Source organism: Cnephaeus nilssonii (assembly GCF_951640355.1).
Source record: "Cnephaeus nilssonii genome assembly, chromosome: 21".
In the NCBI taxonomy this organism is placed as follows: domain Eukaryota; kingdom Metazoa; phylum Chordata; class Mammalia; order Chiroptera; family Vespertilionidae; genus Cnephaeus; species Cnephaeus nilssonii.
Genome location: NC_137092.1, coordinates 29,352,749 through 29,369,796, shown reverse-complemented (window position 1 = coordinate 29,369,796; position 17,048 = coordinate 29,352,749). Strand labels below are relative to the sequence as shown.

The following is a 17,048-nucleotide window of genomic DNA, read 5'->3' as shown; positions in this document are numbered from 1 at the left end:
TCCACTTATTTATGCATTCATTGGTTGATTCTTGCATGTGTTCTAACCAGGGATCAAACCCGAAACCTTGGCATATCAGGATGAAGCTCTAACCAACTGAACTACCCAGCCAGGGCCCAGATGATTTCTTCAAGGATGTTTATATAGCCAAGGGCTTTGGAAGACAGATAATGTCTCCCACTGAAGCAGAGGGCAAGTTTATTTATTCTACAATATAATAAAGAACATCTATTCCTCCAGTCTTTTTTCTTTTTTCGGTTAATTCTCACCTAAGGATATTTTTTCCATTGATTTTTTTTTTTTTTTTTTAGAGATAATAGGAGGAAGCGGGGAGAGAGAAAGAGACAGGGAGACAGAGAGATGTGAGAGAGACACATCGATTGGTTGCCTCTGGCATGTACTCCAGCGGGGGGCTGGGAATCGAACCTGCAACACAGGTATGTGCCCTTGACTGGGACTCGGACCCGAGACCCTTCAAGGAACAGGCCAATGCTCTAATCATTGAGAAACACCAGCCAGGACAAAGGTTGGGTTTCCTAAGCGCAAAGACTTTCAGCTGTGAGGTAAAGCCTCTGTGAGTATGGCATCTGTCTGGATGACTTCACATTATTTGGGGCCGGGTAGGGGGTGGAGGGGGGCAGAGGGTACCAATCAGAACATGAGGCTTGTGCTACTTGCTGTTGTGGAAGAAAGGGCCACATGCTAACCGGACAAGCTCAGGGGAGGCCTGCATGGAGTCTTGCAAACTCAGAGACCTAAAGTAACCACAAAGGATGGTCTGAAATTAAACTTTAACTAAAAGCAGTTATGGTGGGTAGTTACATCCTAGGCCCATATCTTCACTGACACGGTCAACCTTTATCTTAACTGAGCCTATCTGTCTTTTTGCATCTATGATAACATATCTTTGAAATGTCTGAGTAACTTGTAACTTCCCTTTTTCCGGATCCCTTGGGGCACCCAACCTAATGTGCCTGGGTGCCAGGACAGATGCCACAAGTTCCTTCATTGTTATTGTTATCATGTTAATTGTTGACTGTTAACTATCCTGCACCCACATAAATGTGTGTCCATCATTTTACTTTTTATCCAATCCCAGAGGCCCATCACCCTCCCCTTTGCTTTCTCCTGCCTCTCTAACCTACCACCAATGGATTCCACCTACGTCCCCTCCTTTGATTGCAATGTATAAAAATAGATTTAAAAACCGCCATTCTCTAGTCTAGAGCATTATCCCAATCCATTGAGATACTGCTTTCCAGCAATTGTCGACAGTTTGGCTCAAATTAACTCACAAAAATTCTTTACAGGTTTTTACGTTAACGCTGCGCTCTGAGCAATAAAGTCCTTCGCCTCTGAACCAAGATTCTTATGTCTTCTGTCACTAATGCCCGTGAAACTGCGGCAGACTAATCCTTCATAGCTCTTAACACTGGAAGTTTTGTTTTGTTCTTTTTTCTTTTCTTTTTGAGAAGCAAAAAATTAGCTTTGGGCCTGGCTTTTTAATATATACTCTCAGGGTCAATGAATCTTACCCCTGGACTGTGCCCTGGTGCAGTCCTAGCTGAGATAGGGTTTTAGGCCAATTGACTGATACCTATCCTTTCCAATATTAATATGCTTTGGCTTGTGAATCTGAGCTTTCTATGGAGGGAAATGGCAACTAAATAAAAGGTGAATATTTCACTGATATAAATACAAATGCAAAGCAGCACCTGGGTTCCAAGCCAAGTAGTACCCAGCTTGCCATATAGAATAATAGGCCATTGGCTCAAACTGCAAAAAGGAACACAACGCCACCTCAAAACCTGAAAATTAGTCTGCTATCCAAGAAGGAATGACACACAGATAATTCTAGCAATGCTCACTTTGGGGATGGACAATAAAATAAAACAAAAAGCTCCACCTTGTTAATCTCTCAAGTATGTACTTAGTCAAATTATCGAAATCCTAGCTCTGAGTTCATGCAATTCAGGTTAGAAGCAAGTTGTTAACTTTGAGGACTTTAGCTTTCTGCTTGATTAGTGGGATTGGTCAACATACTCCACTAATTTATAGAAACAAACGATTTAAACATTTTAAATTAATAAAGAGATCACTGTAAAGGACCTTTTAGGTGATACATATTTCAAAGTATCTTTTTTTTTACTTTAAAAAAAAAGTTTTATTGATTTTAGAGACAAAGGGAGAAAGAGAGAGAGAAAAACATTGATCAGTTGCCTCCCACAGGCTTTGAAACCTGGGTATGTGCCCTGACCAGGAATCGAACCCGCAACCTTTCAGCACACAGGGCGACACTCAACCAACTGAGCCACACCAGCTGGGGTGAAAGTATATTTAATAACTCAAATCATCCCTTCAAAAATATGACTGATAGAATGAAATTAATGAAGATGTAATACATGTTATATGACTTAACAAAATATTTCCTTGTCGATCTAGCAAATAATTTTGACTTCTTTTATAATTAACATTTGTAAATAGTTTAGATAGATACTGAAGAAGGATAAAGAGATGGTATTTTTGTGTGTCTCTGGGGATGCACTTTATCCAAATATGGCATTATCTGAAAAATAAAAAATAAAGTATTTGTTATATAACTTATAATTCATTTCATAGTTTCTTAAATAACCCTGAGGGCAGAGAGGATGAATACTGTTTCAAAGATACAGCAAGTAAGGTTTAGAAACACTAAGTGACTGAAAGCATAAGACTAGTCCCATGGTCGGCAAACTGCGGCTCGAGAGCCACATGCGGCTCTTTGGCCCCTTGAGTGTGGCTCTTCCACAAAATACCATGGCCTGGGCGAGTCTATTTTGAAGAAGTGGCGTTAGAAGAAGTTTAAGTTTAAAAAATTTGGCTCTCAAAAGAAATTTCAATCGTTGTACTGTTGATATTTGGCTCTGTTGACTAGTCAATGGCAGATGCAGGACATGAACCCAAGTGCAATGGACTGAATGCCAGTGTTCCTCCCCCCCCCCCCAAATTTCTATGTTGAAACCTTGATCCCAGTGTGATGGCATTAGAAGGTGGGGCCTTTGGGAGGTGATTATGTCATGAGAGTAGAGCCCTCACAAATGGGATTAGTGCTCTTATAAGAAGAGGCCAGCCCTAACCGATTTGGCTCAGTGGATAGAGCATTGGCCTGCAGACTTAAGGGTCCCAGGTTTGATTCCGGTCAAGGGCATGTACCTTGGTTGTGGGCACATACCCAGTAGGGAGTATGCAGGAGGCAGCTGATTAATGTTTCTCTCTCATCAATGTTTCTAACTCTCTATCCGTTTCCCTTTCTCTCTGTAAAAAATTAAAAATATATATATTTTTTTTTAAAAAAAGAAGAGGCCAGAGAACTAGCTTGCTCCTTCTGCCATGTGAGAGGACACAGCCAGAAAGCAGCCCTCTATAAAGCAGATAGAGAGCGAGCACCAAGCACCTGACCTGACACTCTGATCTCAGACTCCCATCCTCCAGACCCGTGAGGAAGAAACTTGTTGTGTAAGCCACCAGTGTACGAGTTTTTTATAGCAGCCCAAACTAAGATACCCAGGTTTTCTGTTTTTAAGGCTAGTGTCTTTCAGTAAGATTGCCGCTCTTTTGGTGTTCACACCTCTAAGTGGAAAATTGAAGAGAAAGCGTGAAAAGGGGTGGTAGGATGTTGGAAAGTTTTACTTAGATAGGGTGATTCCTGATGAATTGGCTTTTTAGAAACATCGATCAGCTGCCTCTTGCACACCCCCTACTGGGGATGTGCCCGCAACCAAGGTACATGCCTTTGACCGGAATCGAACCTGGGACCCTTGAGTCCGCAGGCCGACGCTCTATCCACTGAGCCAAACCAGTTTCGGCGTGATGAATTGGCTTTTTAAAAAATATTTTTTTTATTGATTTCAGAGAGGAAGAGAAATAGAGAGAGAGAAACATGAATGATGAGAATCATCGGGTTGACTGACTCCTGCACGGCCCCTACTGGGGATCAAGACCTCAAACTGGGCATGCGTCCTGACAGGGAATCAAACTGCAACCTCCTGGTTCATAGATCACCACTCAAGCACTGAGCCTCAGCCCAATGAATTGGCTTTTGAACGAAGATCTGAATAAATTGAGGGAAGGAGATAGAGAGAGAGAGAGAGAGAGAGAGAGAGAGAGAGAGAGAGAGAGCCCAAGGCAGAGGGAACAGCATGTGCCATGTCCCTCAGGTGGGAACCAGAGTGGTACATCCCAGGAACAGGAAGAAGACCATGGTGGCTAAGTGGGATGAGTCCAGGGAGAGTAGAAGAGAAAAGGCTGAAAAGATAAGCACACAGGATACAGAGTGGATTTTATCCAGTGTGGTGTGACACCATGGGTGAGTCTTGAGCAACAAGTGAAGTATCTAATGTGTGTGTGTGTGTGTGTGTGTGTGTGTGTGTGTGTGTGTGTGTGTGTGTTTAATCACTCAGGCTGTCGTGTGAAGAAATAAATGTGGGAGGTGGCACGAGCAGAGGCTGGGGGACAGATGTGAGGTCCTTGCTGTTCTTTGGGAGAGAGATGATCATGGGTTGGATCTGGGTGGTAGCAGTAGTCAGATTCAGGACTGATTTTGAAGGAAGAGCTGACAGAACTTCCTGACAGATTGGATGTGGGATGTGAGACAAAGAGGAGAGTCAAATGTACTCCTCGCTATATGGCCATTTTCTGAGATGAGGAGGAGTCAAGGGTGAGGAGGTTGTGGGGTGGAGGATAGGAATTCTGTTTTGGCGATGGTAAATTTCACAAAACGCGTCAAGGAGAGGTGGCAATCTGATAAATGCAATCTGACAGACGTGTCCAGAACTCAGGAGAAAGGTCAGGGCAGAAATAGAAATGCGGGAGTCCTCAGAGTAGAGATGAGATTTTGAGTCCTGTAACAGGGCAGAGACCTGCAGTCTGTCTAGGTGGAAATCACCTAGAAACCAAGGGTAGATGATGAAAGAGGGTCCAGGATTGAGTGCAGGTGTTTTTCAGCATTCAGAGAACAGAAGAGGGCCATCCTGATAAAGGGGATGCTATTTTATAGTTAATGATGTTTATCATTTGGTTCATTGCACATTTGTTGAGGGTCTACTAGAGCACTGTATGTTCATCAAATTTGGGAGGCAATGTTTTACAAACGAGGATTTTCTCATTGCATCTGTTGGCCTCTATAGGAAGGGGGTGCTCTCAGTCTAGTGTGGCAGGCCCCAACTCTTGGTTTGGATTGGGCCAAGTTCTCTTTTGGGATGAGTTCACCTTTGGCTGCTTTTAAGCCAATGTCTCCAATATAGATTTGTTTTCCAGCAACAAAGCCACCATTTTTACCTCCACCTATCTCTCAGTCGATGTAAAGCCAGATTTGGAACAGAAGGGTATTATTGTTGACTTTTTCAAACCTCAACAGCATTCAGAATAAAGTAGACACTCAAACAAATGTCAGCACCCTTTTCTAATACCCAGGCACTCTCCACTTATGGAAATAAAAATAAAGTAAGCCCCCAGTATCCCCAGAGCACCCTTTGAGAACTACTAGTTTAGACTAATTAAAGAAAGACCATGGATTCACATACGGATTCCCATAACATTTACATTAGGTCTATACTTACCCAGTATCTTATCATCGTAAAGTTGAGTTTCTGTTTAATTCTGTTCACTTAAAAGGAACAAAGAGCTTTTCTGCAGTATTTAAAGGTTTATTTTAATGTTCCAGAATTGCGGGCTTATAGCCTCTATATCATTAATGTTGGTTATGGAAATTATATTTGTTAGACTCTGTTTTGTAGAAAACCATGTGCATTCATGTAAAGTGGTAAACTATGTCATAGGAGGTGGATTTTAACGTTCACCATTAAACTTGTGAGAATTAACCTACTACCTGTGATTTAACTCATCTAGCTTCAAGTAATTCAACCAGATTAAAAGGTAACACTTAAAATTAGGAACACTAAAGGCATTCCTCCTTCTAAATGAGTTACATTTTAATGTAAAATAAACACCTGTTACAGATTAACTTTAAGACACAATGGAGAATCTCACTTGTCCAGGCCATACTGTTTCATCCTCTCAACACCACCTACCAGGAGCGTGGGCAAATGCAAAGTCACAGCCCCCTCATCAAAGAAGCTAAATCTCCAAATCTCTAATATGGTGATTCTTTTGTTTCTGATCTAACTGAATCACTTGTTGGTTGTATTTACTATAATTATACTCTCCTTTTACTTTACTTTTCTTTTTTTCAAATAAAGGAGAAAAACATCATCAGTTGTTTGCCTTGAATTAGAAACAAGAATTCACAATCAAGGTAGCTACCTGTTCCTCTTCTTCCTCCTGCAAAATACTATGCCCAGTGCACACCCTCACCCCAACCTCCGTCCACTTTTTATTGTTTCTGGGGCTTTTTGTTTAATACTTGTCATCAAAATAATTTCCATTTTATCTCGATTTTGCACATGAAATTTTTGCAGAGGCAACAAACATTGGCGAGGTAGGTGGCCTCCTAAGTTGTTGTGGTCTGTTAGAATTACCTACCACAACTTTTCTCAAAATATGGTTCTCAGGCCATCAGCATCAGAATCACCTTAGACTGCTGAGAATGCAGACCCCAGGCCTCACCTAGAGCCTATATTAAATGAGGCCTCAAGGATGTTGCACCTGGGATTCTGTAGGCACAAGAAAATGACGCCCTCGCCTGTTTGGCTCAGTGGATAGAGCGTCAGCCCGCGGACTGAAGGGTCCCGGGTTCGATTCTGGTCAATGGCATGTACCTTGGTTGCAGGCTAGATCCCCAGTGGGGGTTGTGCAGGAGGCAGCTGATTGATGTTTCTCTGTCATTGATGTTTCTAACACTCTATCCCTATCCCTTCCTCTCTATAAAAAAATCAATAAAATATATTTTTTAAAATGCACTTCACTGCCGAAACCGGTTTGGCTCAGTGGATAGAGCGTCGGCCTGCGGACTGAAGGGTCCCGGGTTCAATTCCGGTCAAGGGCATGTACCTTGGTTGTGGGCACATCCCCAGTGGGGGTTGTGCAGGAGGCAGCTGATCGATGTTTCTCTCTCATCGATGTTTCTAACTCTCTATCCCTCTCTCTTCCTCTCTGTAAAAAATCAATAAAATATATATTTAAAAAAATAAATAAAATGCACTTCACTAGTATTTCCTGTGGCCCAAGAGGATCAAGTTTAAAAAAGAAAATGAGAATCTCTATCAACTAGCCTCGTTTACTGATGCTTCAGACAGGTTGCCCTTAAGCTATCCCAGAGCACCACTATGAAATTCTCCCTAAATTTATGCATCTATCCCTCCTGTCGATTGGGTGGGAAGCCTACCCATAACATCTTACTTTTTGATGGAAAGTGCTTCTTCTCTATGTGAACAAGGAGACTCAGTTTGACCCAGGAGCTCCTGCCACTGTCGGGCACAGGTTCTTTGGTTTGGCTATGAATATGGCACTTATAGGCACCACTGAAGTGCCTCCTCTGAACTCTCAGGAAGCTGACTTGATTGCTTCTTTCCACCAAGCAGTTGGACTCACGCTTTTCATTGATCTCTTTCAGGAGACGTTGTCTGTCGGCTTTGCGTTTTATAATTGTTTCATTGGTTCTGTTTATAGATGTCATTATGCCGACAGACTAATCATGAGGTGCTTCTTCGTGTCCTGCAAACAAATAAAAATATATATATATATATCATCAGTTAGTTGTCTGATTGATCCAGAAGCCAGTACTGTTCACAATCAGGTGTCAGCCAGTCTTCTCTCTCCTCCTGCAAAACACCACCACTGCTGCCCCCACCCCACACCTCACTCCATTTTTTAGTATTGTTTTCTAAGGTCTTTTTGTTTGTTGATGTTTCTTCAGAGGGGGAAAAAAAAGGTTTTAAAAAAAGGATATAGTAGAAGAATACCTTTTTTTAAATTGGTTTTTTACAGAGAGGAAGGGAGCGGGATAGAGTTAGAAACATCGATAGAGAGAAACATTGATCAGCTGCCTCCTGCACAACCCCCACTCGGGATGTGCCCGCAACCAAGGTACGTGCCCTTGACCGGAATCGAACCTGGGACCCTTCCGTCCACAGGCTGACGCTCTATCCACTGAGCCAAACCGGTTTTGGCAAAGAATACCTTTTGTTTTTAGATACTATGCATTGATTCTTGCTTTTAGGGCATTTTGTTATTTCTTCTGATTATAAAAAATTTTAAAGAAAATACAGAAAAGCATAAGGTAGAAAAGCTAAAATCACTCTTGATCCAGAAACAACCAAATTCACAAGAAACATCCAAAGGAATTTTATTATAACAAATACAGAAAACAACAACAACAGTAAATTGGCTAAAGTAGAACATAAATTTTAAAATGTATAAAGGTTGTTAAGTACTTAGGAAGATTTTGCTTGTTAGAACTGTACATTTGTCTTTTCAGGCATTTGAAGTGCTTAAAAATCAGATGTTAAATTTACAAAGGAAGTTTAAAATATTTATAGGTCTTGTATTAACTAAATTTGTAAATGGACTGATTACTTAGAAGTGTTCAATCTATTCAACCTGGGTTAATTTCAGAAAAAATAAGGGTGATCGTTCTTTACACAAAGTAATTCAATTTATAAATAGCATATAATCAAAGGTCGGCAGAAAGGTTTTTAATGTTTTAATTTTAGAAAATCAGTATTAATAATCCCACATTAACATTTTATATAGATGAACAGAACTTCCATTTAAATAACTATGGCAAACCAACCGGTGTGGCTCAGTGGTTGAGCATTGACCTATGAATCAGGAGGTCACAGTTCGATTCCCGGTCAGAGCACATACCCTGGTTGCTGACTCCATACCAAGTGCAGGGCGTGCAGGAGGCAGCTGATCAATGTTTCTCTCTTATCATCTCTCATCTATCTCTCTCTTCCTCTCCCTTCCTTTCTGAAATAAATAAAAATATATTTTAAAAGTAAAATAAAAATAAATGACTATGGTGGACTAGATCAGCGATCTTCAACAGGTGTGCCGCAAGTATTTTTAAAACATGCAATACCTGACTGTTTCCAGTCTCCCTTGAAAAATCCCTGGGCTCAGGCATCATATCTCTCTCTTTTTCAGAAATACGTTTTTAGATTGATTTCAGAGAGAGGAAGGGAGATGGAGAGAGGAGTAGAAATATCAGTGATGAGAGAGAATCATTGATTGGCTGCTTCCTGCTCGCCCCCTACTGGGGATCAAGCCCGCAACCCATGGCATGTGCCCTGACAGGGAATAGAACTGTGACCTCCTGGTTCATGGGTCAACGCTCAACCACTGAGCCACACCAGCTGGGCAGACATCAGATCTTTCACAATAACTTTTGGAGTTTGAGCTCAGTATAATTTAGGAGCCCAATAAAAAGCAACTGACCAGCCCTGGCCGGTTTGGCTCAGTGGATGGAGTGCCGGCCTGCGGACTGAAGGGTCCCAGGTTCGATTCCGGTCAAGGGCATGTACCTTACCTTGGTTGCGGGCACATCCTCAGTAGGGGATGTGCAGGAGGCGGCTGATTGATGTTTCTCTCTCATCAATGTTTCTGGCTCTCTATCCCTCTCCCTTCCTCTCTGTAAAAAATCAATAAAATATATTTTTAAAAAAAAAGCAATTGACCAATTGACCTTCTTGAAGGTATAAATTCAGTGATGTTTGCTCACAATATCAAAGATAATGTACAACCCACCAGAAAATGAGCCCTTGGTATTCAAGTGATTTAAGTAAATAAGATGTCAATTACAAAAGTGAAAAGAGAAATGAGAAGATAACCCTCCTACATTGGATCTTGGAAGATTAAACTGAAGGAAGAGCCCTGGCCCACTGAACAGTGGTTAGAGCATCAGCCCTTGGTCCAAAGGATTCGATTCCCAGACAAGGGCACGTACCTGAGTTGCAGGTTCTCCAGCCATGGTAGGGGCGAGTGCAGGAGGCAACCAATCCATGTGTTTCTCTCTCTCTCTCTCTCTCTCTCTCTCTCTCTCTCTCTCTCCTCCCTCCTTTCCACTCTCTCTCTAGAAATCAATGGAAAAAATATCCTCTGGTGAGGATTAAAAAAAAAATTGAAGACAAAATACTTTACACTCAATTAACACTAAAGAATTAAATTGACCTCAATAAGGCTAATTCTATCCCAATCACCAATTAATTATCCAGTGTAGTGGAAACAAGAAAATATGGTTCCTATTCAAGCTATGCTAACACTAGGTTACCTTCACTAGGCCTCGGTTTCCTTATATGTTAAATGGCAATAATACCCAACTCACAGGGTGTCATAAGGATTAAATGAGCTAATACCTATCAAGAGCTTATTACTGCCAGCCCTCAATGAATGGGAATTTTAATACATTAGGTACTGTGGGAAAAAGGACTTGTTCAATTGGGTAAAAAAGTAATATTTTTGTTCCTGGGTTATTAATCCGTTTACTTGGAGTGTGACCTGGACCAGCTACGTAACGTAATGCAGGGCCAAGTGAAAATGCAGGGCCTCTTCTTCAAAACGCACTGAGAATTTCAAGATGGTGACAGCAGAGCATTAAACCAAGTGTGGGGCCCTTCTGAGCGCAGGGGCCCTATGGGAGCGTAGAGGTCGCATGCCTATGAAACTAGTTGGCTCTGTGTGTGCCCTGGCCGGTGTGGCTCAGTTGGATGGGTGTCGTCCTGTGCTGGTTGGAATCTCGGTGAGGGCACAAGCCTGGGTTGGGTTTTGGGCTTCATCCCCAGTGGGGGGCATGTAAGAAGCAGCCGATCTATGTTGTACCTTTGAGATAATGTTTCTCTCTCCCTTGCCCTTCCTCTCTCTCTTGGAAAAAACAAAAAAGGAAATTAATAAACTATTCTTTAAAAATAAATTAAGGTTGAAGTAACAGTTATTAAAAAGTGTGTGTGTGGCGGGGGGAGGTTACAGTCTCTTAAATGGAGATAAGTAATGGGCATAACCTATGGCTTTTAAAAGGACTTTTAAAATATTAAGCATGTATATACAATACATCCTTATTATTCATGGACTCCATATTTGCAAATTCACCTACTCACTAAAATTTAGTTGTTATCTCGAAATCAATACTTGCTCACTGTTGTTCACAGCCCTGGGCAAAGAAGTAACACATTTGAGTCTCCCTGACTAGCACATCCCCAGCGAAGGTCAGTTCTCATATGGCAAACAAGTGTCCTTTTCATGTCCATTTAGCGTTACAGTTTTTGCACTTTGGTGCTTTTTGTTGATTTCACTGTTTAGAATGCCCCTCAAGCGTAGCCATGCTGTGTAGTGATCCTAAGTACAAGAGGCTGTGATGGTTCTTATGGAGAAAATGTATATTGGACAAGCTTTGTTCAAGCACCAGTTATAGTATCATTGGCTGTGAGTTCAGTTAATGAATCAACTTTTATTACATCATATTTAATATGTATTAAATGAGGGGTCTTTAAACAGAAACACACATAAAACCAGGTTATGTATTGATTGTTGACAAAAACGTTGTGACCAGAGAGGCTGGCAGGAACCTAAATCCTGTACTTCCATCAGGATTTGCTGAGTCAGTGTTTGGGGAAACTTCATAGAACATAAGTACCACAATGATGAGAATCTACTGTATACATAGTCCTCCCTTGTCCTTGGGGGATACATTCCAAGATCCACCCGCCCCCCCCAAAGTGGATGCCTAAAACTTTGGATAGTACTGAGCCCTATATATACAATTTTTTTCTATACATATATATCTCTGATAAATTTTTAATTTATAAATTAGGCAAAGTAAATGATTAATAACAATAACTAATAAAATAGCATAATTATAAAAATATACTGTAATAAAATGTATGCGAATGTGGTTTCTCTCCCCTCTCTTTCTCTCTCTCTCTCTCTCTCTCTCTCTCTCTCTCTCTGGAATTTTTTATTTAATGTTTTGAACTGTGGTTGACCATGAGTTAACTGAAACCACGAAAAGTGAAACCACAAGTAAATATATTACTGTTTCTTCAAGTACGTTATTTTAAATTACCTTTAACATGCAGCAATCCAAAGCCTACTTGAAGTCCACTCATGCGGATCAGTCCATTGAGATGTTACCCTGGTGATGGAATGTTCTGATTGTGCCATTCCAACTTTGTTCTATTTATAGAATCCTAGTTAAGAGAAATTTTAGCCCTAGCTGGTTTGGCTCAGTGGATAGAGCGTCGGCCTGTGGATGGAAGGGGGAGTTTTCTGTCGTTTCTTCAAATAGGTTTTCAATATTTTACTCTCTCTCTTCTCCTTCTGGCACCCCCATAATGCTTATTGGTACGCTTGAAGTTGTCTCAGAGGCTCCTTACACTAACTTCATATTTTTGGATTCTTTTTGCTCTTCTGATTGGGTGTTTTTTGTTTCCTCAGTTAGAGTATGCTTAATTTCTGACTGGTTCTTTTTCATGTCTTTGACATTCTCACAAGATCCTTGAAAGTCTCACTAAGTCCCTTAAAGCTCTCATTAAGATCATTGAGCAACTTTATAACCACCATTTTGAACTCTGTATCCTGTAGTTTGCTTGCTTCCATTTCATTTAATTCTTTTTCTGGAGATTTCTTCTGTTCTTTCATTTGTGACATGTTTCTTTGTCTCCACATTTTGGCTGCTTCCCTGTGTTTGTTTCTATGCATTAAGCAGAGCTGCTTCCTGCACTCACCCCAAACCTGCAATCCAGGTACGTGCCCTTGACCGGGAATCGAACCTCAGCCCCCTCAGCAGCAAAACCAGGTGGGTGACATCAGGACCATGTACAATGACTTAGGTCCTTGTCTTGGCACTGACCAATCGGTGGAGACCATGACCCTGAAAGGGCACACCTGGAAAAGCTGACGAGTATTCTATTGAGATCCTCCCCTAAACTCCCCGTCTTTAAAACCCTCAGAACAAAGGATCCAGCACACACCTCCTGGGAGCACATCTGAGCCTTGCCCTTCCCCTTCTTCTTCCCCGACAGGTGTGCATCTCCTAAACTCTAAGACACCCCACGGGACTTGCAACCAGGGGAGCGATGGGCAGTGGCAGCTCATCTCAGGCTAACCCTCTGAACCTGTCTCCAAGGCCCCCTTTTCTCTGCCTTTCCAGCGAGCTGACAGCTGCTCCACCTAGGTCCATTTCTTTCCTATAACGTTTCTAGAGAGCCAAAGCAGCCCGCCTAGTCTCCTATTGTTTCTTCCACCCTAGGCCCTTTCTTGTTTCACTGTCCCCAGCTTTAATAAATGTACTCTCAAAATCACCTGAACTTGTATTATGAAATCTTTTCTGCGTGAAGTCATGAACCCACACACTACTGGCAGAACCCACACGCTCAGGGCCAGGTCCCCTTTCCGGGAACACGAAGAGCAGGAGATTCAAATGTGACTTAGACTGAAGCTTAGTTTTGAGGGGGAGAGACATATATGTTGTATAAAGAACAAAAATTCAACTGAGTACATTTAAAGATCTAATTGGCTTTGTTGAACAATTCTTAAATCTGGGCAGGATCCCATCTAACAAGGATGATGAGGGAAGGGTGAGCAGAGGTGGAATTACCATCAAGTTAATATAGATTAAGCTTCATTCACAGTGTCTTTGAAAGTCTTGTATCTATTTTTTTTTGTCATTTAATTTTGATGTCAGTTTCTTAAATAGATCCTGAAAGTGATTAAGCCTCCTCCATCTCTTCATTCCCAATGTAATCATGCCACAGAATAGAACAGCACAGCTGTGGCCGTTCATGTTTACAGAGCATGGGATTAGTGCTGCACACTGAAGGCCAGGCTGCTAAAATCTACTCCCGCCCCATGAAAAATGGATTTTACATTTCCTGGCACTGCCCTGCTTTGTAGCTTACCCTCTTAGACGGCAGGAAACCTTTGCTCAGGAACAGCCACATCACTCCTAATCGCTTCTTGGACCTTGTCTCCCAGATGCCGTTCAGATCTCATATCGCTGAACTGTTCCGTACTCAAATCTCTCTCAGACTTGGCATTTCACACCCATAATATAGTTCAATCTGATCTGGACTCCCAGCCAAGTGATGCTCCCAGTCGTGCCCTCGCTGGCAGAGATTAAGGTTCATGTTAGGTTATACATCCGAATGTATGATGTTTATATGATTTAGGCTTAAACTGGTTAATAAGTATCTACCATGGAAGCCTCCAGAGATAGACGGTAAGGCTAATGGATTAGAATCACACAATAAAGAGATACTGCTGAGTTTCCCACTTTCTGAACTCCATTCTTTATTTTTACACAACTTGGTTGAAATAGGTATGTGAATTTTGTCTAATGCTTTCCTTGGAAATACCTAATTTTACTTTTCGTAAGTCACAGAAACTTAAAAGCAGAAGAAATTCTAGATCTCACGTAGCCCAATCTTCCAGGGAATTCATGAATCCTATCCACAACATACGTGGTCCAACATAGACATCATCTAACTCTTGTCTAGATATATCGCATGGTGGTTCATTCAACTGTTGACCACCTCTAATGATAGGAGATCTACCTCTTGTTAGGCCATAAGTAGTTAGTATACGCCATTGTGTGTTGCTCTTTAGGGGCATCCACAGAGCACCCTCCAGGGAGACGCTCTGCAATCATAAATCCAGTCTGAAAAGCTTGGAGTCATTCCAGGACAATCCACGCAGCCTTGAATAGACAAGATGGGGTCAAATCTAAGATAACATGAGAATGAGATATGACTTTGAGGAAATATGAGTTGATGATAGTGGTTATGGGTAACCTTTACAGAGTATTACTATAGGTCAGAGGTCACTCAGGCACCATTTAAGTGCTTTATATTTTTCTAGCCATTTATTTCTCACAATATTTTCATGAAGAATAGTCTTCATTTTCCAGTTGTAGAGTAACTAAAGCAAAGTCATGCAGCTAGTAAGTGAAAGAGCTAGGATTTGAATCCAGGCCAATGGGACCTGGAGTCTGGACCCTTAACCACGACAGTAGGCTACCTTAATAATTGTAACTAGTTGAGAATGTCCAAACCACGTGCCAGGTGTCATTTACTTCCTTGATCCTCATAAGAGCAATCCTCTGAAACATGAATGGTTACAGAACATAAGTAACTTGCCCAAGGTCCTACAGCTAGTGAGTATGCACTGAAGTTGGTATTCCAACCCAGGTAGCCTAGAGCTCTAGATCTGATGCTCTCCTCCACTGCTCTACATGCCCTTGGTGATACACTCCTTGTGGATAGTGATGGTGTCACATACAGAGCTTTGTCATGTGCAGGGAAGGCAAATGGCAAGGCCGACAAGAGTAGGATAGGCACGAGCTGGTAAATATGCGGAGGGAAAGTAGTTGCTGACTGGTACTCAGAGGACTCCCAACCCAATCCTTTTTGCAAAGGACACAGAGAGGACAAGTTATCTATAAACAGGGAGGCTAAACAATCAGAAAGAAGGGCTTCCCTGCAGGAGTACTTGTAGGAGGCTGCCTCTGTGTACTGTGTTAAAGAACAAAATGAGGCCCAATGTAATTTGCCAGTTTCTGCTTTCAGAAAGGGAGTGGAAATTTTGTAAATACCTCAATGTTTACTATCAACATGTGCAATGGAGGTACAACTCCAGCAGGCAAAGAAAGGTGCATTTAAAATTCTACCATTGGATTCCTTTTCTGAACAGTTTTGTGTGTGAGCTATGTAGAAGGTTTCATGGTACATGAAGGACTTAAAAATGCCTTTAAATACTGAGTTGTGCTGAATATTAAGCAATACAATTAGCCAATTTTTCAGAAATCCATAAAATAAACTTCTTAACTAAGACTGAAGGCCTTCGGATTCCAGATTTAGTTATTTTTTTCATCCAGAGAACATTGCTCAGTAATATGAAATAATGCCCAAATAAATGTTTAGAAACTCGTATTTGCAGAGGAAATTTAGAAGTTCTTTTTTTGGGGGCGGGGGGGGGGGGGCGAGATTCATTTGCAAAGCAAATATTTTAAATATTCAATGCTTGTTAGCTGCAGTCATTCAGCAAATATTTAACACTTATTGTATTTAAGATTAAATCTATTGTGAGAAACCCCTAGTTTTAATTTCAGTTTAATAATGACTATTTGGAGTTGGGTGTGTGTGTGGGTTTTTTGGTTTTGTTTTTGGTAATTTTCTTTCTCAAGAAGTAGCAGGGCTGACTTTTCCTCTAGTCCAGGAAGACTCGCAGGGCTACAAGTGCTCTACTTTTGTTGTTGTTAATCCTTGCCAGAGGATATTTTTTCCATTGCGTTTTAGAGAATGGGAGGGGAAGGGGGGAGGAAGGAGGGGGGGAGAGAAAGAGAGAGAGAGAGAGAGAGGGAGAGAGAGAGAGAGAGAGAGAGAGAGAGAGAGAGAGAGAGAGAGAGAGATTGTTGTGAGACATCAGAGAGAGAGAGAGAGAGAGAGAGAGAGAGAGAGAGAGAGAGATTGTTGTGAGACATCAGAGAGAGAGAGAGAGAGAGAGAGAGAGAGAGAGAGATTGTTGTGAGACATCAGAGAGAGAGAGAGAGAGAGAGAGAGAGAGAGAGAGAGAGAGAGATTGTTGTGAGTGAGACACATCAACTTGTTGCCTCCCGCACGGACACCCCCACCGAGGGCGGGGCGCGAGCGAACCTGCAACCCAGGTACGTGCCCTTGACGGGGAATCGAACCCACGACGTTTCGGTGCGCGGGCCTATGTTCCCCACCAGCGAGCCACACCGTCCAGGGACTACCTGTGCTTTTGAAAACAGAGACCATGTCCCTTTTTAATTTTTTTTATACCGCAGAGCCCATGAGAGTGTCTGGCACACACCGTTCCAAACAAGTTTGGTACCTGGAACCCACTGAACCTACTGAATGTGTGTGCCCATTAATTCCTAACTACACGTGTTGGCCCAAGGGCGAGTGCCGAGTGACAGCGCCTGCTCCGTCCTCAAAGCCTCACCCGCCTCCTTAGTCAGGGCGTGGGGGGGGGGGGGGGGGGCGGGATTCCAACTTCACTAGAGCAGAACTGTACTAACGGGGTCGCTTTATTTGGATTGGAACCCCTTCTGGTGTTTCCTCTGCGGAGAGAGCACGAATTTACGAAACGTGGCGCCG

General features: G+C 42.0%; 1 protein-coding gene across 1 annotated transcript in view; it reads right to left on the bottom strand.

Moving 5' to 3' along the window:
* Positions 1-1,771: 1,771 nt before the first annotated feature.
* Positions 1,772-17,048, bottom strand: part of SPATA45 (spermatogenesis associated 45) — a gene marked incomplete at its 3' end in the record, with an annotated part of 66,822 nt that continues 51,545 nt past the window's right edge. The window contains exons 4-5 of the mRNA XM_079762063.1: positions 7,336-7,650; positions 1,772-1,776 (exon numbers count right to left, since the gene is read on the bottom strand). Of these exons, the coding sequence (XP_079618189.1) occupies positions 1,772-1,776; positions 7,336-7,612 (282 nt within the window). The 5' untranslated portion in view covers positions 7,613-7,650. The remainder of the gene's footprint in view (positions 1,777-7,335; positions 7,651-17,048) is intronic.